The sequence below is a fragment of the Phasianus colchicus genome, chromosome 2 (genome assembly GCF_987193195.1).
Source record: "Phasianus colchicus chromosome 2, bPhaCol1.hap1.1, whole genome shotgun sequence".
NCBI classification, from domain to species: Eukaryota; Metazoa; Chordata; class Aves; order Galliformes; family Phasianidae; genus Phasianus; species Phasianus colchicus.
The window spans coordinates 49,118,820-49,141,367 of record NC_143437.1 but is presented as its reverse complement, the minus strand read 5'-3'; the positions used below and the strand labels follow the sequence as shown (position 1 = coordinate 49,141,367).

Genomic DNA, 22,548 nt, shown 5'->3' with positions numbered 1-22,548 from the left:
AATTTTAAGCACTGGCATCTCTCCATAATATAATGCAATATAATTGAATGACATTTGCAAAAGATAATCTGGATATCTTATTTAATGTAGTTATTGTGCAGTCAACAAGATCCAACTTCATTAATTCTTGCTTCCCTTTTTTCACCCAGTCCACAACCAAGTAAACTATTGTCTTAATATTTCTTGGAATCTGTGTGTAGTAGTCTGCCAAACTCATCATGATTTTCTTGAGAATAGATCAAATATCTTAAAGAGAAAAAATCTCTGTGTAAGAGATTTGATTCTCTGTTGACAGTCTCTCTGAAAGAAAAAATCATAAAGAATCCCACATACAAAAAAAAAATCCTTTCCCTGTGACATGTCACAAATACAAAAGTTTATAGAAATAGAGGACTCAAGTTTGCCAAAAGCTTAAACAAGAATACTTGAGAGCTTATATCTATCCAGTATCATTTTTTGCAATGTATTGCACTGTTTCAAGCCAGTGGGACTTCACACACGTTGCATAATGAACGGGTTCCATTTAGATCTCTTTTCAATGAAGTTGTTTTATGCTATCGTTTTGATCCAAGGGCAAAGGTGATGGAATTGACAGTTATGACTGACAGGTCTAGGGAGTGAGGTGTAGAGTGGACATAGATCACTGATAAGCATGAGAATTTTGCCAGTGATGGATTAGCAGAATTAAAGGGAGTCTAGTAAGTCATGCCTGGATCAGCTGTGCTCATATGAGTCCGTGTAAGCAATGCATCGCAAATAATCAGTTACTCTAAAGTAAGTAACTGTTTTTTCCAGACAAAACAAATCACATAGTGACTAGTAATCCAGAAATCAGATGTAGTAGAGAACTTCTTCACAAGATATGATACAGGCACATGCATTTGATAATATTTTAAGCACGTACAGCTTTTGTATTGTTCTTTCTGCATGCTTTGTTTTATTTTGTTTGCTTTTTTTTCTTTTTCCTCTTGTTTTCTCACTTGTTTCATATTGCTAGGAACTTCAATCAATCCCAACTTTTGTTATTTCTTTTATGAAATTTAAGGTAAGGATAATATGCTCCAGAATAATGGACCTGCATTGGGCCTTTCATAATTTTTATGTTTTATTCTGAACATATTCAACATTTGATTTTGGATATTTTAATAGACATTGGTTAGTTACCCTCAAATTATTCTTTCCATAAGAGAAAATAGATGAACATAATGAGTCTAAATCTACTTTCTTACAATAGCTATTCCTTATTGCCAAATGCCTAATTTTGCAAATAATTTTATAGAAAAATAGAAAAGGAAGTCAACTTACCTATAATAAGCCTCAGACTATGCTTTCTTAATTATAGATATAAACATGAGAAAATATATTACAAATTGTTGTATCTATTCATCTATTTTCATTTTAGATTGATATTGTTATATATTCTTAGGTTTATAGAGTAGATATTAGACTGAATATATGATTGTGTAAGTGGTGTATGTGGTGTGTGTGTCTGAAGGAGAGAGCATTCACGTTTAATTACATGATATGCTCAGCTCTTTGTTCTCATATAAGTTATGTTTTTTTTTTTTAAAGGATAAATTTTTGGAACTGTCTTAGACATTTAAATACTTAAAACTTTCTAGTATTATCTGAGAAGTTGAGAAATCCAACAGATGGAATTTTATATATCAAATTCACATTCAAACAAATTTCAGATACATTCAAATACATTTCATAACACTCAGATAAAACTAGAAGATTGCAGGAGTGTTGGATGTTAGGAAATAGTTCTTTACAGAAAGGGTGGTTAAACATTGGAATAGGCTCCCCAGGGAGGTGGTTGAGTCACCATCCCTGGATGTGTTTAAGAGCCATTTGGATGTGGTGCTCGGAGATATGATTTAGCAGAGGGTTGTTAGAGTTAGGGTACAGTGGTTAGGCTGCAGTTGGACTTCATGATCCTTGAGGTCCCTTCCAACCTGAGTAATTCTATGATTCTATGATTGAAGAAAATAGCAGCTGTCATTCTAGCCAGTCAGTTCCTGGCCCGGAGAGTTACTTTTATAGTAGTTTCTTTGTGTTAGCTTTTTTTCCCTAATCTATAAGAAATAGGTTGATCAACTATTCATCTCATGCTGTGCATGTACAAGTACTCATATCTATTGAAATGAAGTTTAATAACCATAGCAAAATGATTCCACTCAATCCATTCAACCAGAAGTTCAGGCAGCTGTGAGTGGACCTAAATATAAAATATAAAATCTTTGCCTTACATAGTCCTGCATTGCTGCTTAAGATAATGAAGAAGTGAAATGGTAGTAGTTGCTTCATGTCACTGTGAATTTACATACAGAAGAAGCACACTCTTTCATAATATATCTGTTGTAAAGCATTTCTTGTGCTCTGAAAATGAACAAGTAAATCAGATGATAAACCCATCACTTCCAACCTATTTTTACCATCAGAGTTCCCAGTTATAAGAGGGTTTTCCTCAGCAGCAACAGTAAAAATAACTTCCTGAGTTCTTCCAGTAGCTTACTGTCTGCCTTTAATAGGTTGTTGCTGAAGGTGATGCTTGGCTCAGCATCTGTGGTACCATTGTCAGTCTGAGTCTTTCTGTGCTAACAGTAACACATACATATAACTCAGTGTTTTCAAGAGGAATAGCTTAATTAATTGATTTCATATATATACATTGTAAAAGTGACTTGATTATTATTTTTTTTCCAGCAAATAGGCAATACAGTAATTCAGCATCTCTGAAAAACAGATAAATTATTTTAGATTCAAAAGCTCCTGTCTGAAAATTCTATCCATGCTGTGCCTGAGAATTTGAATAGTTTTCCTGGTTAATAATTACATATTAGAGAACTCAAAAAAGTACACTGTCAAGTTTCTCATTAAATGCAGATATGTATTTTTAGCTCTATCAGAACCAAAAAGTTCTGTATCATGTAATTTATTAATTAAATAGATCAGTTCCGTTTTAAAAAAAAAAAAAAAAAAAAGTTTTTACTTCTAAAAACTTTATATGTAAATTTAAATTGTGCCCTCTTATCATATTGGAATTAATAAGCAGCTTTCTCTGATGTTTTTTATTCATGTTCTTTGGTGGTTGAGTACTCTAACTTTGTTGTTCCCCTCTGCAAATCAGTGAATGCTCTTAGAATGACATGAGGATAAATTAACACTCTAAATGCTGTTTGGATGTAGCATGGAGAAAATAAGTCATAGTGGCTTAGAAAAGTTAAAATAATTTTGGTCATAGAAGATTCTCATGCCGAGGAAAGAACAAACATTTATAATTCTCTGATGTTTTTCTTTGATAGTTTATATTCTGTTTGTATGCTACTTAAGGTGTGCAAGCTTTAGAAAACAGTTAAGTATTCGTAATAACACTGATATTTTTTTATTAAGATGAACCACTAGGCACTAATGAAAGTCTTGTCTTAACAGGGTTAGCTCATCAGACATGGGGAATAATGGTGGCAGGCTTCCTAGTGTCTAAGAAATCTTCTGTGTTGGTTATCAAAATCAAAACTTTAAAATGTTTTTATATCAAACAAGGACCACAGAATCAAGTTTGCAGGTGACAAGTGATACGCTGAAATAGAAAGCTGTGAAAATGAATAATATCTATATGAATGATATGCCTATCCTGCTTTTCTTGTGTTGCTCAATGTCTTTAACACTGTTCAGTGAGGCAGTTACTGAAATGCTTTCATCTTCTGCGATTAAGTAAACAAATGACTGAATAGTAAAAATATTTAAATAAATCACAGAAGACTCACTGTTACTTCTCAGCTTTATCTCCTCACTTAAATTCAGAGAAACCATACTGTAATTTGAGAGAGATGTGGCTGTTCCTTTGTTCTTTATACTTAAGTGCCATAGAAGTTCTCTGGTTGCTGATGATATTCTATTTAGAAGGAATTGGTCAGATTTGTTTTTAGCAATAGATAATTAAACCATGTTAATAGAAATCTTGTAAAATACCTGTTTTACTTGCTTTTCTATAGTTGTGGTCACAGATGCTCTTGCAAAGTCTTAACTTTAGTGACTCTCAGCAGTAAGAATGTAATCCATTGAGAATAAAACTATAAAATAAAATTAAAAGAAGTTACAGTGTGAACTAAAAGCAGTAAACACAGTATTGTTAAACATTCGTTCTCTCCTTGACTTCAGGAATGCCTTACTTAAAGTTTCAATTACTAGGATTGTTGTAGTTTAAATCCATTAATATGCAGGGTTTTCTATTGGCTTCATGGAGCTGACTGCTAAACAGAGATTTCGATAGTCTATCATTAAAGTTATCATTTCTATTGAATGTAGAAATTCCAAAGATTTCAGATTTTTTTTTTTTTGGTGGTTGAATGACTTAAGAATTCTCTCTTCTTATATTCTTTTCCTCATATGGGAGTGATCATGAATTTGCTGTTTGTCTCGAAGAATCTTGACGTTATTTTTCCACACACACAGCAAATTATCATGCCAGAAGAGTAGTGCTTTTACTTTTCTTCTCTATATTTAAATTATGTGACAAGTTGGAAGCAGTAGGAGTTCTGGCATCTTGGGACCTTCTGTGAAGTAAAGGAAATGCCAGCTTTGGAAATAGCTGGAGCAGGGAAGTGTCATAGATATCCCATACTGTTTTTCAGGCAGCAGCCTGAGCACATGTCAGAAGATGGGAACCTGAGCTATAGGGAACTTAATTTCAATGCAGCTACCATAACACAATGTTAACCTTGCTGCAATATCCATTTAACAGTTAAGAAGTATAATACCTATGATATTTGCATATTCTATTATGCAAATTCTGTCCGGTCAACTACAGCTGGTTTGGGTAGAGGATCAGTATGAGAATTAGCAGAAATACATCAAAGATGATCCTCAGCTGAAATGAAGCAATACTTCTAAGCTGTTGAAATGGTTAAGGTCCAGTTTTATTTCTCTTATGTAATGCTTTAGTTTTGGTCACTCATTTTATGTTTATAGCTGATATAATATGTTCTGTTTGTTCATTTTAATAGACGTATTTCTGACAGTCACCAATTTTACAGTAACATAACCTTTTTGCTTTCAAAAAGTGGTTTCTAATCAGTAGCCAGAACATGTCTTTCATCAGTTGGAAATCTGAGATGGACATTTGTATCCTACTTAAAGATTAGTGTTCTTAGTGCACAAAAAAGCTTTCTGTTGTCTGCTAACCTTCTAATATAACACACTTAAAGACCTGAGATTTCCTACCAGTATTTTTCTACTCACTATCAGGTCACTGTGTTCTTAAGAGCAGCCTTGCAAAGCACCAGTGCCAATGATAGACTTGAAGTGTTAAAGCAAAACTGTAAAACAAGTATGTTGTTTTTAAAACCATAAAATGTCACGGAAGCAAAAGAAATTGAACAGAACCAGATTTTCTTAGTTTCTGTTCATTTTTCTTGTTAAAACCTTCTATACCAAAATATTTTTTAGCTTTTGTACATACAACTTGATGTCAAGGATTGCCCTGAAATCACTAAGAAAATAAATGTGTAAGCTTGGATCATACTGTTGCACTTTCTCTTCTATTGTTGCTGCATCCCAAGCAGTCGTTCAGTAGTAGACAAGATGATAAAATGGTCATAATCTGATAAAATGCTAATAAATCCTCTTCTGTCTCAAATCGATTAGCTTTTACTGAAATTCCCTTTGAATGTATGTGGAAAACTAAAATTAGATGTTGTGGTATATTTAAAGAACTTTCTATTAATTTAATAGCGGGTGAGAACTGCAAGTAGCATTTCCGACACAGTACTGACCCAAATATTCATGACTTGACCTCTCTCAGATTAGTGTCTAAATGCTGACTTCTTCCTTCCACCCAAGTGCTTTTCAGTTAGACTATGTGAAGGTAAATAAGGAGAGAATTTGGCCCAGAGGTTTCCATTGATTTTTCACTATAACTAATGATCTTTAATTGCTACAGAGATGTTCATTTCTGGACTATATCTGATACTGTACTAATAGGATGCAATGTTTTTTGTGTGGTTGTACTAATCATAGAAAGAAGACAAGTTGATGCTGAGAGACCTAAAAGTGTGGGCAGAACAGTTTGAAAGAGATTTAGCACGGGCACAGGTGGCAGAAACAAGCTTACAGGAGAAATATCAGGTAAGTAACTGGGAAATATTTTTGGAATAAGATGTTACTGTCACCATTTTGTGACACTGCACTGCAGTATTTTATACCATCTGCATATATACAATCTGATGTATTGTACATATATGCAATTTTATGTATTGTAGTTCAAAGAAATAAGGATTCAAATTGTGTTACTTGTTGGTGGAGGAATTATGACAGCTCCAACATTGCTACGTAGAGCAGTGCACAGATGGTTTTCCTTGCAGAGAGCTTTTTCTAGCAGCATGAATAAGGTCTGTCCTAGTTAGAAGTGAGCATGTGTCTGTACAGTCTTTCCAGATCCTGCGTTATATAGCTCAAATAGGAGATATGGCTGAAAGCTGGGTGAGGTGACAGGTGAAGAGGACAGGGCTTACTACTTCATTTTTAACCCTTCTTTCAAAAGTTAATATCTAAACCTATAACAGAAATGTTGTCCTAAATTTTCTCCTGAAGCTTAACTGTTTCCTAAAAGCAATCACTATCTGTCTCAACTAGCATTTAATTCACTTGCTAGTTTTCTATTCAATTACTATTTACTTTTGGACAGGGTTCAGGCCTCTGGTAACTAAAGGGAAATACCTATGTCTTACACATACTTTGCTGGGGATTCTAAGTTCTATTAAAACCTTACATAAAACAATTCAACAAAGGTTATAAATACATGAGTTAACTGCTATTCCTTTATGAGAAGTATTAAAACTGCTATCAATACAAAATTGTCATGCAGGTGACAGTATACCATAAATGTTACAGAATTTGTTTGATTCGGTATTACATTGATTTGATTTTCTCTTTGTGCAGTCATTTAAGCATTTCAGAATCCAGTATGAGATGAAAAGGAAACCTATTGAACTTGTAACCCAGTCCTTAAGGAAAGATGGTAAATTATCACTTGATCAAGCTATAGTGAAGCAAGCATGGGACAGAGTTTCTTCCAGAGTAAGTTGAAAACTTATTTGTTATACACTTTATTAAGTATGAGAATTTTAAACTATTTAGAATTTTAAACCATTTGCTATCAATTTTGTTAGGCATTTGGAAACTAAATATGGACCATGTCTCTAGGGATGCTGGATTATATTGTATTTTGTTTGTGAATGTTTTCATCATCATCATCTTTAATAGTTGCTCATGCATAGACAGAATATGAACTTAAAGATAAGTAAAATACTTTGAGGTTTCCTTTTATTTGAAATTGTTAGTAGTGCATAGCCAAGTTAAAAGTGTTGTAGAGTGCACACAATGCACACTTGGCATGCAATATTTTAATGGAAATTGCTAGTGACTCTAGCTATAACTAAAAATTCTAATACAACATTTTTAATTAAACTAAATAATGCTTCTGTGAAAAAAATACTGAATGCTTTATCAACAAATGAAGCTTTAAGGCTAATTTTTACCTGATTGCAATAGCAGGAATAAATTACAGTGTTCATGATTGATAGTACTTGTTTATTTAATTAAGCAAGGAAATAAGTTCAGTGCTTTTGTTTTTATTTCCCAGCTGTTTGACTGGCACATACACCTTGATAAATCTCTACCTGCACCTTTGGGTACCATAGGTGCTTGGCTCTATAGAGCAGAAACAGCTCTAAGAGAAGAAGTAAGCATTCAGCAAGCTCATGAGGAGACAGCAAATATAATACACCGGAAGCTTGAACAACTTAAGGTAGGTCCAGATGCATTGATTCTCTGCACTCTATTTCATTATTTTCAAGGCAGTAATGATCCATGATTATTACTTGGTCTCAAGTGGTGTCCCCAGGGATTGGTGCTGGGGCCTGTCCTCTTCAATATCTTCATTGATGACCTGGACGAGGGCACTGAGTGTACCCTCAGTACGTTTGCAGATGACACCAATTTGGCTGGAAGTGTTGATCTGCCAGGGGGTAGCGAGGCTCTACAGAGGAATCTGGACTGGCTGGATAGCTGGGCTGAAGCCAATGGGATGAGTTTCAACAAGGCCAAATGTCAGGTCCTGCACTTTGGCCACAACAACCCCAGGCAATGTTATGGGCTTGGGGCAGAGTGGCTGGAGGACTGTGTAGAGGAAATGGACCTGGGGGTGTTGGTTGATGCTTGGCTGAATGTGAGCCAACAGTGTGCCCAGGTGACCAGGAGGGCCAACGGTATCCTGGCCTGCATTAGAGGTCCTGGGCCAGCAGGAGCAGGGAGGTAATCATCCCCCTGTACTCAGCTCTGGTGAGGCTGTACCTTGAGTACTGTGACCAGTTTTGGGCTCCTTGCTGCAAGAAAGACACTGAGGCCCTGGAATGGGTTCAAAGAAGGGCAACAAAGCTGGAGCACAGGCCTTATGAGTTATGAGGAGCGGCTGAAGGAGCTGGAATTGTTCAGTCCAGAGAAGAGGAAGGGGAGGCTCAGGGGAAACCATACTGCTCTCTAAAACTACCTGAAGGGAGGTTGTAGTGAGCTGGAGGTCAGCCTCTTCTCTCGTTTAACTGGTGATAGGACTAGAGGGAATGGCTTCAAGCTGCACCAGGGGAGATTCAGGCTGGACATTAGGAAATACTACTTCTCTGAAAGAGTGGTCAGGCACTGGAATGGGCTGCCCAGGGAGGTGGTGGAGCCACCGACCCTGGAGGTGTTTAACAAGGTTTGGATTTTGCGTTGAGGGATATGGTTCAGTGAGAATTATTGGTGATAGGTGGATGGTTGGACTGGATGATCTTGTAGGTCTTTTCCAACCATGGTGTTTCTGTGATTCTGTGAAATCAACAAAATAGTCATGATTTGAAGGCTAGTTGGTATGAGTAGTGTCACCTTTGTGACAGCTAAAAATGAGGTGTTTTTCTGTGATAACTTCAGCTGTGATATCTATATATTTTAGAAGTGATATTCAAGATTGTTTTGTGGCTGCTTTCACTTTTTGAAAGATACCAGGTACTACTGTTTAAACTGTTTCTCTATTCCATTTCTGTTGGATAAAATTCCATAGGGAACTGATGAGCTGGGTACGCATTTCAGCCATGTGAACTTACTATGTGAAAGAAAAGAAAGAGAGCTAACATACTAAGTGTGCTGTTGGTAGGGCAGGTGATATTATTGCCAAGATAGGAAAAAATAGTGAAAAAAGTGATTTTTCATTGTGTTGCAAAGACAAATAGCATAAGAAGTCTCCTCTGCTGTGGTAAAGAGGAATTTTTCTAGATAATATTAAGTATCAATGTTATTACTCTTTGCTGAGTATATGTTCTTTTTTTAAAACCAAAATTGTGTGGTTTGTCTGTGCAATAAATATGAGAAAATTATAGGGAAAAGTTATTGCAGAAGTGATGAAAGAAGCCGAAACAGCAAATGTGAAGAAAAAAGGAGAAAGAAATACAGTATAGAAAGTCTGCATTTGTGAGAGTAAGGCAGTTTGTTTTTTTTTTTTTTCCATCATTAATATTTTAGAACTTGTTTATATTTGGATGTGGGTTTGATTTTTATGGGTATGGTCTTGTTATTTTTCCATTAAAAATTTCCACTTTTTAGTGAAAGTAATTCCACATAATGAAATGCTGGTAGCTTTCGTGGACATTTTGGAACAATTGTGACAGTTGTTGTCTATCCCAATTATTCTTTATTAGAACTAGATATAGAATAGCTCTTCTAAGCGGTAGCTAATAAATTTTAACCAAAATAATGTTGAAAACTGTGTGAAATATATTGTTTATTGTTATCTTTCAAAGTCTATCCTTTCATAAGGCTACATTTCATTAGTTTTCTTGATATAAAATATTTCAGGATTCATAAGATTCAACTTTCATTGGAAAAAAAAAGCAAGTCAAATACTTTTGTTTTTACTGTGTAAATACTATAGACCTTATCTTAATAAATTCATTTTAAAAAATGTTTGTATTAAGCATCAGAAGTACTGTGTTGGGTGATTTCTACTTAAATATGAGTTTTGACTTAAGCTCACATGTGTCAGGGGAGTTTTCCCGTGGGAAAGGGAAAGCTTCAGCAGAAGTTTGTATAATTGTATCGGCTCCAGATGCTTTTTTTTGTCACTTAGGTTTTGCATTGTTGTATCCTGGTGTGCTACTGGGTAGTATCAGAAATGTGTTAAAGAATTCTTTTCAGTCACTGTTTGGCAGAAAGTTTTCCAATTTTTTGTTATGTGTTTCTTCACATAACATCATCACCTTCCCTATATCTTTGTCTCATCTAATTATTAGTTATTTTAGTGAACTTTATAACTTATGGTCAGAATTTGATACTAACACAAAAAGTACCAGCTTACTTAGACAAACCTTCAGGGAATTAAGCAAGAATTTAAGATTTTAATTAATTCCACCAAGATTGAGAAATTCAGGACAATGTGCTCTTCACAGAATCACAGAATGGCCAGGGTTGGAAGGGACCTCAAGGATCATGAATCTCCAACCCCCCTGCCATATGCAGGGCCCTCATTTAATGCTAGACCAGGCTGCCCAGGACCCCATCCAATCTGGCCTTGAACACTTCCAGGGACAGGGCATCCACAACCACTCTGGGCAGCCTGTTCCAATACCTCACCATTCTCTCTGTTAAGAATTTCCCCCTGATGTCCAACCTAAATCTCCCCTCCCTCAACTTAAAACCATTTCCCCTTGTCCTGCAGTTATCTACCCTTTCAAAGAGTTGGTTTTTCTTAGTTGGTTAATTTACACTGCAGGATTTCTCTTAGTGGGTATGTTGTATAAAAGGCTTTTGGGGTTTCCACATGACATTAGATAGAACAGTTGTTTCATTTTTACTGTTACCTATTAGGGGAATCCCTCTTCATTGGGCAGGATCCCAAATGCAGCTAAGTGATACCTGTTCCAAGTCATTCCTTGATGTGAGAATATGTTAGTCACAGGATATCCTCAGTGGAGTTTTCCCCGTGGTAATACCAGCCCACCACCTGCATCTGAGAAAGTCTGATTCATTTCTTTCACAATGAGGTCTTGGCTGAAGTGGAAAACAGTGAAAACATTGGGTCACTAAACATGTGACTATTTGGTGGGCAGAGCCAAGAGACGTGATCAATACGTGAGCGTGAACTTTGTTCCCCTAAGTGAGAAGGGGGCAACCTTGTATGACTCCCTTTTTCTCACAGGCTTCTGAGCACTCTGAGCCAGAAGCTGTCCGTTTGCAGCAAAATATCCATTGTTTTGTGTCCTCTCAGCCACTGGGCACTATGTGTTTTTGTTACCGTATCTCTGCAAAGACTACTGCCAGTCATTCATTTTAATATGTAATCTCCAGGAGGCTGTTTGAAGCGGTGTTGCTTAGTTACAGTTGAAATGTGCTCTGCTGTAAGGTTTTTGCTGGTACAATTCTTATCACAGGAATACTGGTCGAGTACCACATTCTGCCTTCATTTGTGTAATATATAGAGTAATCCTGAAATCTTTTGAAGCTGAGAGAGTGAGAAGTTCACTGAATATTGAATAGATACTTACATAAGGACCTCTGGATTCTGTCTGTATACAGAGATTAGTTGCTGAAAATTTGAATCAATACTTAATAAAGGTTAGTATCTGCTGTAAGAATGTAAACAGTAAATTTAGCATGATTGTACAATGGTGGTATTAGAGTATTTAGAAACTGCATTTTGGGCATTTTTTAAAATACAATTAAGATTTCTTCTTTTGTTAAACCATTGCAGTCTATTCTCTGCTTTAAAATCTTTCATAATCATGAGAAACGGCTTTAACAGAGGCATTCTCTGTGCAAATGTTCAACCTAATGTAAATGATTTTTGGTAGGCATACCGTTGCATGCAAATGTGAGAGCATGATCAAATAGTTAACTATGTTGAGTCATCAGTACAGGCTTCAAAATGTGCTTATTAGATAGCCTGCTGTGAGCCTTCTCTCTGTCTCTCTCTCAATCTCTTCCTCCACCCCTTTTCTCTCACTCTGTCTTTCTCTCTTTAAAATCAGGATCTATTGAAAAACATAGAAGGTCACAAAAAGACATTCCATGAGATCCACGGGGCAAGGTCTGTTAATGGAGTGCCTGTTCCACCTGACCAGTTAGAGGATATGGCAGAGAGGTAAGGCTTTCAACCCAAAATGAGAATCCTCTGTGGATGAAAGGGAACCTGTTTGATTTTTAACCTGTTCGTGTACAAATTGCTTTCTAATAATGTTTCTTAATGGCAAGCATGTAAATATTGGAAGGAAAACCTTCCCTGAATGTAAATGAAAATTTGTTGAAAAGCCTTGTGCATTAATGATTGGTGAGAATCAACATAAGCTTTGTGTTTTGGGAAGATATACTTTTTTTTAACATCAATCTTGTTATTACTTGCCCATGAAAGAAATGTTATGTAACAACAGTCAGAATGAATTTAAGAAAAATGACTTTGCAAAACTTAGTAATGTAAACTGATTATTTCTATGAATAAATGGGATTATAATTCATTTGCTATTCAATAATAATTATCAGAATGATCATCATACATAATTAAATGTTGGTAAGCTTAATTAGGAGAAAGACTAGAGAAATATCTGAACTGTAATTAAAGCTTTCAGGAAAAACTGAAAGTGGGGAAAAAAGAGTGGGGGTGAAGGAAGAAAAAATTATTGATGTATTTTACTACAGTATGATTCATTTTCTAGGTTTAATTTTGTTGTCTCTTCATCTGAGCTCCATCTGTTGAAAATGGAGTTCCTGGAACTGAAGTACCGTCTACTGTCACTCTTAGTCCTTGCAGAATCAAAGTTAAAATCGTGGATTATTAAATATGGAAGAAGAGACTCAGTGGAACTACTTCTGCAAAATTACATAGTAAGTTAGAGTTGTCTTCTTTTTGTCACTATTTCTGGAATATTCTCATCTGAGATTGTTAGAATTTAATAAAAACTGAAAGAGAAATGAGACTTGTCAGTCAAAACCTCTAACTGCATTTATGTAGAGTATCTTAGCAGTGTCTCTTTCATCCCCTGGAGGAAAATGTTAAAAACCAAAATGCTGCATTTTACCCTACCTCCTCAGGAAAAGAAATAATGTCCCAGCTGCTAACCATGTCTGACCATTAACTTAGTAAAAATATCTGGAAGTTCTAAATCCTAGACTTGTTTTAGATAATAGTTTCAGAGAATTCAGTTTCTTGTTTTACGACTGCATAGATGCACTTTATTGTAACTATATATGAATTAACCACAGAAATAAAAGAGGTTTTTGGGGTGCAGTCCTCCACAGTTCACATATTATTAAGGTCTTCCAAATGAGGAGAAAAAGATGTTATGCTGTCTTCATCTGTTTGTTGAAAGTATTATACTTGCTGGGGAATCATTTTCTTTCAAGGAATGGTTCTACTTATTCACTTACTTTATTTCTCCTCTGCAAAGAAATTGTTCCTATTTGGCATCATCCATTCATCACATTAAGGTACAGAGACTATTGACTTACAAATGCTCATTGATATGTTTCCATCTAGTCATATGCTAATATCTTGTTAAAATCCTGCTTGCATTGTCAAATGTCTGGTAGAATGGTGCCATCACTTTCCATTAGGATATGAGGGATTCTTTCAAAAGTAGGACTGGGATAAATATTTTTCCTCTTTTATTTGATCCATGAGGAAAATTGCACAGGAGAATTCAGTTTGGAAAGAATTCATACACTTATAGAAGTGTTCAGAGAAAGGACACTGTAGAGAAGATTACTGATGCCCATATATCCTGCTGGTTTTTACTGCATTGGAAGCAAACTTGAAACTCAAAGTTTCTCACACAAAATGAGAATTCAGGGCTTCTGTTACGTTTTCCTTTCTATGTAAAGCTTTAGCAGTTAGAGATTCAGATATTTCAGGAATTAAGCCTTGTTTTAAACCTGCAAAACTCAAGAGAACATTTAGAATAAGATAGTTTGCTAGAGAGTTTTGCCATATCTAGGAGTTACAGTCCATTTGTATGCTTTATAAGGTTGTCTCAGAGACTGCTAAATGGTGTCAAGAGAAATAACGAGGGAGTAGGTATCTTAATTTTTGAATTATTTTATCTTGATTTCTTATTTCTTCTTATATTTAGCTTTAAAATGAACATTAAGTGGTGAATTTGCATGTTATTTCATGATTACCGTAGTTATTTCTATGCTCTCTGACCACTAATGTTGAGCTGGTTATTAGGGAAAAGAAAACGCTTCCTTTCGTCACTTATGAAATTGTATGACATCAAAATGAGGAAACTCAGACAAGAAGATAGAGTTCAGTTTCATTCCTGGTGACCTTAATTTATATTTCCTACTAAGTGTCCCATGATGGAAAAATATTTTCTTTGGCAGTCTAGCCAAGTTTCTAGGAGCCAGGAGCTGAATGTTTCTTTTCTGTTTAATTAGGAGTCTTAACTAGGAAAGCTGTAATCAGTACCTTTGGTGATTATATTAGGAGGAAATTTAAAAAAAAAAAAAAAAGAGTATGAAGAATATGTTTGTCTGCCAGAGCTATACTGGCATTCTATGAGCATGCATAGTTAGGTTCTGAGTTATAGCACAGAAAGTATTTGTGTACTGTAGTTAAAAATAAAAGTGTTGGTTGCTAATTTATCCCATCTTTTCATCTATGTGTCATATACCAGAAATAAAGGTCAGTACAGATTGTACATCATCAAACTGAATAATATATTGTACCAAAGTCTCAGCTGCAATGGAGATATTGAATACAGCTATCTATGGCTTTTAAACCATAGCACTGTTTTTACACTGTATTAACACATTTTTTGGCATTACATGTTATATAGACTTGGGAATACCTGACTATTTTTTAAGGGATCCTGACAGATGAGAGAAATTTACTCAGTAAATTTATATGTTACCTTTTTGAATATATTTGTAATTGCATTTGTCATCAGTACTATATAAACAGTTTGGTACAATCTTTTCATATGAAGAGATTTTGGATCAGGATGAAATGTGTGTGGGTATCAGTTTAACAAAAGTTTTAAAAAAAAAAAAAGAAAAGTCAGGAATTTGTCAAATGTCCATGGTAGAGAATATAGTTCTTTGTATTTGACAGGCTTTGGTTTTATTATTTTTTCATATGAGGCCAGAAGAAATTCTGACTGTTTTGAATTTCTCTGGTTATAAACACATTTTTAAATTATCTGCTATATAACTGGTGGTTTAACATAGTAACTGTAAAAAATTTTACAATAGAGGATTTTTAGTTACAATCTGGTGGCTTTATTTTTAGAACTATTTATTGTGTTTATGTAATGTGGGTTGATGAACACAAGATCTAATTTTCCTTTTCGAAATACACTGACCTTTGAAAATTTTTATGTTAAACATTGAAACTCTAATATTGTTAAAAACCTTGTATTACCAAACTTACAGCCATACAAATAAAAGATTGTCTATTCTGACATTCCTGAACTTGTATGCACATAATGGAAATGCATTTGCCTTAGATGTGTAGATCTGTAGCTGGAGGCATGGCATGTAGCATAGGTTATAAAACCATTCCAAAACTCTAGCTAAGTACTTTAGGGAGGGCAGTGTAAAAGTCCTGTAAAAAGGGATTTTTTCTTTTCCCCCCTTTTTTTTTAGCAGTGATAATGGAAGATACAGTACAATATAATTTTGTCTTACATAGGTATATAATTATACAGAGCATTTAAAGTAGTTACGTTCTGACAGATTAAAAAAAAAAAATCATTGCCATTTGGCATCAATGATAAATAGGTATAAAGAGATACAACTTTGTGGCCATAATATTTCCATATAAATTATTCATTATTCTGTAACATATTGCATAGTGGAACCACCACTCCTAAAGGAGAAAAACTGTTTTGCACTTCAGAAAGCAGCATCTTTTCTGCATTGTTTCCTTAATCATATTTTTTATCACTTGCAATGAAAGTAGAAGCAAACTGAAGGATAAGTCATGTGTATTCCATCTCTTAAAATCTGCCTCTCTGCAAGGATTAATACAGGAAAGTTTTTAAGCAGTTAGCAGGATATTTTTTTTTGTTTTTTTGTGGGAGCCTCGTGTAAGGGAGGAAATCTAAAATATTAAAAAAATATATATTTCATTGATCACGTAACTTTTAATTGTTCAGTTTCTGCATGTTCCCTGTATAATATTCTAGGAATTTCAGCAATTGATTTACTAACTGATAATATATTAAAAATTCTTTCCATAGGCAAAGGTAATTAAACTCAATTTGTGAGGGGAAACACTACTGTACTATTAATTTGAAAAGATGAAATTTTAATATTATTTCATAAATAAATGAAGAAATAATGAAGTTAAAAGCTGTCATTGCTCTCCTGGTGTAATTTCAGAGGACATGTTCTAACATTTATGTTTATTTTCTTTGTTGTAATATGTGTTTTTTCAGTCTGTTATTGAAAATAGTAAGTTCTTTGAGCAGTACGAAGTTACATACCAGATCTTGAAAAGAGCAGCTGAAATGTATGCCAAAGCAAATGGCTCAGGTAAATGCCTGCGTTTCTATTGTTGTGGGGATGACATTTTATCTCTTTAGACATGGCTATCTCCTAAATAAAAAGATCATCTAATATTTGTTTTTTCAGTGCAGTAGAGCTGTATAGCAGCTGGAATCCGCCTGAAAGTCTATGGCTTGTGATATCAATTTTGCATTTTTTCTAGCATGAGGCCAACTGGTACAGAGCAGCCCATTACTTTTTAACTTCTTTAATGCACAGGAGGTGGTGATCATACTTTCTGCTGATCCATCATAACTTCTGAATTGTTGATCTGTATCCAATAGTGTGTCAATTAGTGACATGTTTCAGTGGTTGGGCCATTCCCCACCTTGGCTTCATTCACTAAGAAAAAAACAGCAAGAGAGCTGGTCCCAGGGTTGTTGTGGTAACAAAAGTATCTCCTAACTGATTTACGTTTCTTCATTAACTGTGAAAGATTATAAGGGGAACCCAAATGACAGTTGTACCAGATATACATGAGACAAATGTTTAGCTAATTCAACAGATACTTCCAGTAATTCCTGAACAGCACTGATGCACTGAGGAAGAATGCACAAGTGCAATATTTGACTGAGATAGTTACAGACATGAGTTCACTTTAATCTCCACTGAGATAATTACACTGTAATGTCTGTGGAGGACTGCTGCAGCTTCCAGAATGATTAACAGACTTGCAGAGAAAATGGATATCTTTTCTGTTGAGAAATTTAAGTCAATGATGGTGATGCTCAAGTTTTACATAATTGACAATATATTCTTAAAAAGAATGAAAATTAATAGATACATTCAATAATATGAAAAAAATCTAAAAGCAAATTTTCCAAAGGGTAAATAAACACTTACATGAAATCAGAAACAGTGCAAAATAGAGGTCATCTTAGTTGAAAACTAATTTGTCAGTATTCTGCACGTATTATGAAGTCTCAAGATTTACTTGGGTTCTTTTCTTTACCTCTATTTCTTCCTTCTGGAATAAGGACTACAGTGATGAAAATATTAAAAAGTAAATGACAAAAAAAAATTCATAGTTTGTTTTAAAGGTGTTGGAAAGTCAATTTAATTCAGTGCTTTTGCATGCAGACGTAGTTTATTTTTGTATGCTGCATATTTCTACTATTTGTTTTAAAATTGCTCTGTTGATGTCTTTTACTACACATTAGAAACAAACACTATAAAGACTATGCAGTGTTACTGTTTTAATTAATATGGTCCCAATGTTGTTGTGGTAGCAAAAGTTTTGTGTATTTTTGCGTACCTACCTCGGGTACTTGTGTACCATTTTGTGTACTTTCCTCAATCTTTAAAGTGAATGCTTAGTTTCTCAGAAGTAACTGCAGTAAATTTGAGCTGTGAACAGTGTGTGTGTAAAAAAAAAAAAAAAAAAAAAAAAAAAAAAACCACTCTTCTGAAATAGCAGTTTTAGTCAAATATAAATCTCTGAGACTAGATGAGCATAGCATAACATGAAGTATTACAGAAATAATAACGAACATAAATAATCAATGTCTTTCCTGTATCTCAGTGGATGAAGTTGAGAGTGTGATGAAATTCATGAGTGAAACAACAGCACAGTGGAGAAACCTCTCGGTAGAGGTGAGAAGTGTAAGAAGCATGTTGGAAGAAGTAATTGCTAACTGGGACAGATACAGCAGCACTGTGGCAGGTCTGCAAGCCTGGCTGGAGGATGCTGAAAAAATGCTTAATCAGACTGAACAGTCTAAAAAGGTATGAACTAATGCCAAATATATAAGACTATTTTGTAAAATATGAAATATGGGATGTGCTTTTGCGTTTCCTTAGGTTATTTTACAAAATGTCATTCAAGAGGGAGATGTTCATGCTGGCAATTTTTAGTGGATACACTGATAGATAAATTCTTATTGCAACACTCAGAATATTTTTCAGTTTCTGGCACACTATCTATATTGATAATCAATTTCTCAATGTTTATTTGTATAGCACATACATATAAATGCAAAGAAGGAAAGTTAAGTAATTAATCAGTTTCCCAAGTGTTCTAGAACTTTTTTGGAGAGTTCCTTCTGGGAACTTGCACATATGAGGTCTTTTTTGCTACCATGCTATGTTCTGATACTGAAGAGCTAACATTCATGTTTGTGACACTTCAGTAATGACCTGAATAATGCTGCATTTAATAGTTGGTTCTTTGAGACTGGATATGAGTAGGAAGTTTTCATTTCCGGTTTTTATAAAGTGTAAAATATCAGACTGACTTCAGGACATGACAGAGTACTATAGTTTTAGGTAGAAGTTTGGTAATTTAAATTATTATAAAAGAATGGAATAGACTTTTAAAGTAAAAATAAACCTATGAAATAATACAAATATTAAAATAGTTAAAAATAGTTAATAAAAAGCAAGAAGAATGGATTAGTCTGAGAAGCTACTTTTAATGTTTATGGTATATGAAAAGTTTCTAAAAGCTGTGTTGAAAACCTTTAGACATGAAAGTGTTACTCTTCACAGAATGCTATTATATTAAGTATATTCTATTGCCTCAAAACTGTTAACAGTTATTAAGAGGCGATATAAACCACCTGTAGACTGAGGTACATATTTTAAGTTACTTCTATTAATGTTGAATCTAGACTTCCACAGAATAATGTTCGCTTAGTTCCACAGATAGTTTTGATTAGCATTTTTAACATTTGTTTATTTAAAAAGTACTATGGGTTTGTATGTTTATACAACTGTCATTCACAAGAATTTCGAGTCCCAAGTGAATGATAATAACTTCTGCTTGCTATATGGCAAGCTTTTTAAACATTTTCAAATATTTGTTTTGTAAAACTACAAATACATCAGTAGTCACAGAATTGCAGGGGTTGGAAGGGACCTCTGGAGAGCAACTAGTCCAACCTCCCACTAAGGCAGTGTCCCTAGAGTATGGTAGAGTAGGTAATATTATATAAAGATTTAATTGGTGCTTATTTGAAACCTTTACCTGCATTACTAAACGCCACCATATTCTGTCCCAGGCATAGAACTTATACTTTCATCTTCTATCTATTGTCTCTGTATTATTTCAAAACCAGTAAGAACTCCTCTTCTTTTTGCAAAGTTTCTTAACTTTGTCATTGGGTTCTCTGTTTTATTATGAGCCTGTGTGACAGAAAAATTGGAAAAAAAAAAAAAAAATCAGTAGTATTTTTCTCCTGTAATCAAAATTGTAAAATGTACTCAAAATTTAACAGCAGTGTATTAATAAACAAGCCAATTTTTCTACAACTTTTTTTTTTTTACTTGTGGTGCCACTTAAGCACTTCTAGTCAGAATCCCCTCATAACATGCACCTTTCTTCACCTGCATCTGAAGCAAGCAGGGACACAGAATTGTTACTGTCAGATGAGGAGTCTTGTATTTTTAGATATTTTTATTGTATTTTTAGATAGAGAGCCATTAATAAAATGGTTCAGTGCCCCTTCCTTGGTCTTGAGGACCAAGTGGACTTGTGCAATTTGCATCCTTTTGGCTATTCTATTTTTTTCCCTAAAGAAGGTGGCTTCATTGTTTTAGTCCACTAGCAACAGTAATTGCCCTGTGTACTCCACTGAATTGTGTATTGTCTGGGAGAAGGGCAGCTTCCAGATGTCAAAATGATGTTAGAGAACATATGAACCATTAAACAACGTGGACAATCAGGGGAGAGTGATTGAATCCTGCTCAGTTTACTGATATAGCTGTGGCGGTAGTGCCTGGAGATGCTTTTCTTAGGAACAACTGCCCATCCTCCTGGAGAGCAAAAAGAAAGGGATGCAGGGAGGAAGTTTGTCTTCTCTGCCAACTCATGAGTATGTGCTTGCCTACATCTTGTAGGCAAGCATTTGGCACAGTGGGTGGGTTATTTAGGCTGTCTCACTCGAGTGGGGGAAAAAATCCGTGACAGTCTTGCTTTTTCCTTCCCCTTTCATCTGCTCTGAAACAGAAGGAAGCAGTGGTGAAAATTAATCTTCTCAGATCAGAAACTGGATGAATACTGAGTGATTTCAGTTACAAACCAAATCCTTTCTCTTAAGGAGTATTTTGACCAGTTAATTAAAGCTACTCACTACAGTAAAATAAGCTATGAGTAGACCAGTGGCAATTTTTAATCTGGTAGACTGTGCTCAAACATTATAAAATTTTATTATGGCATATCCATTTATAAGCCAGAATTTCCTAAGTTTCATAAGCCAATATGGCTTCAGAGAATAACTGTTCAAAGAGCTTTATCAAACCATTAGCTGGTGATTAAATTTTAGTTTAATGATTTAAGGTAAACACTATTTGCAAAGGTTTAGGAAAGGTGCTTTCATTTTCTTCTTCAGGATTTCTTCCGGCACTTACCCCATTGGATCCAACAGCACACAGCCATGAATGATGCTGGTAATTTTCTGATTGAAACATGTGATGAAACCATTTCCAGAGACCTTAAACAGCAACTTCTGTTACTAAATGGAAGATGGAGAGAATTGTTTATGCAAGTGAAGCAAGTATGTGTTTTTGCTGTTGTTACTCTTAAATACTTATGTTTACTTTGATGATTCCATGCCAAGAAGACAATTTGCCCCACTAGCAGGGCTGTAGAACAACTTACTAAAGTGCCTGTTTATAATTCTTTATATTTGAATTGAAACCTTGAGAGGAGTTAATTGCTACTGAACATTTGTTTTGTTTATATTTTTGATAGTTTTTCAATTTTCCTTTTATACATTTATGGCTAATATAGTCTGTATTTTATCTTTGCAGTCTCAAAGTGAATATTATTCATTCATAACTTCTAATTTATTGTAAGAAAATAATGAGTTTTACATGCTTATTCTTACTGTAAGCTTTGTAAAATTAGGTAGCTAAAATGGTGAACACGAAAATTGTTCTTTAATTGCAGTTATGTTCAATCACTGTACTGCAACCATAAGCAGGTGCAATGCAAACTAGCTAAGTGTTTCCCAAATCAGTCAGACATTAAATCAGTCTCATGTGACAGGAAGCACTAATAATAAGTGAAACAAGCAAACAACAACAACGAAACAAAGACGTATCCCCTAGAAGACACTCAACACATTGGAAAATAAGTATTTTTTTTTGTTCTCTTTAAAAAGCAGAGACAAGATAGGGTTGTGCAGAAGTATTTCACACCTTGTAAGCACATAAGAAAATATAATTACTAATTATCCATATATATCCAACAGTGTTTTCTCTTTTCAGTGACTTATAATCAGCAATTGCTTTGAAGACATTGAATCTGTTTTCTATCTTATTTCAGTCAAATTAACTGGAAATGAAAATAATGAGTGACCCTGTTTTTTTTATTGTACCTTGTCCAAACTAGATGACTCTCAAGATGACTATTTTTGCTTTTGATTCACTGTGGAAACCATAATGTTCAGAAAAATGCATTTCTTGCCCCACATATGCAGCTTCCGTAACATCCTAACTCTGAAGTTTCCTCTGCTTTTCTAGACTTTGTGTGCTAATATTTTTGCTGACCTTTCAAAATTCCTATTGTAAGCAATAAGGAATTAATTGAGATTTTTATTCTAGGCTAGAAACAAATGACAAGAGTTCTTTGAACGATCCATTTAGAAAGCCTAAACACTTGTATAAGTGTCATTCTTTTAATTATCAGCACTACTGAAAATAACCTTAGTGTAGAAGATTAATTTCCATTATTTTGTATTTTATTAAATAGAATTTTTCTAGTAAAAAAAATATTGCTCTGAAAACATGCTAATTCACTCAATAAATTGCTTAGTTGTCACATTTGGGTTTATTGTTGTTGGTTTTTTTGTATGTTTGTTTTTTCTATATATTTTCACAGTATGCTCGGGCAGATGAATTGGACAAAATGCAGAAAGAATACCTGGACGGTGTGGCTAATTTGACAGCTTTTGTTGATGGAAGCAATAGAAAACTTTCAGCACCCATAGAATTGTCCTTCTTAGATGTGAAGATGTTTGTACAAGATCTAGAAGTAAG

At 34.6% G+C, this 22,548-nt stretch overlaps 1 protein-coding gene across 10 annotated transcripts in view; it reads left to right on the top strand.

The window, feature by feature from the left end:
* The window catches only part of SYNE1 (spectrin repeat containing nuclear envelope protein 1), a 289,372-nt gene that overhangs the window by 70,097 nt on the left and 196,727 nt on the right, over positions 1-22,548 (top strand). For all 10 annotated transcript variants that reach the window (XM_090135604.1, XM_090135609.1, XM_090135608.1 and 7 more), the window contains exons 10-18: positions 6,022-6,129; positions 6,943-7,080; positions 7,646-7,810; positions 12,057-12,169; positions 12,738-12,906; positions 16,461-16,557; positions 18,092-18,294; positions 20,898-21,062; positions 22,391-22,543. In XM_090135604.1, coding sequence (XP_089991730.1) covers positions 6,022-6,129; positions 6,943-7,080; positions 7,646-7,810; positions 12,057-12,169; positions 12,738-12,906; positions 16,461-16,557; positions 18,092-18,294; positions 20,898-21,062; positions 22,391-22,543 — 1,311 coding nt within the window. The remainder of the gene's footprint in view (positions 1-6,021; positions 6,130-6,942; positions 7,081-7,645; positions 7,811-12,056; positions 12,170-12,737; positions 12,907-16,460; positions 16,558-18,091; positions 18,295-20,897; positions 21,063-22,390; positions 22,544-22,548) is intronic.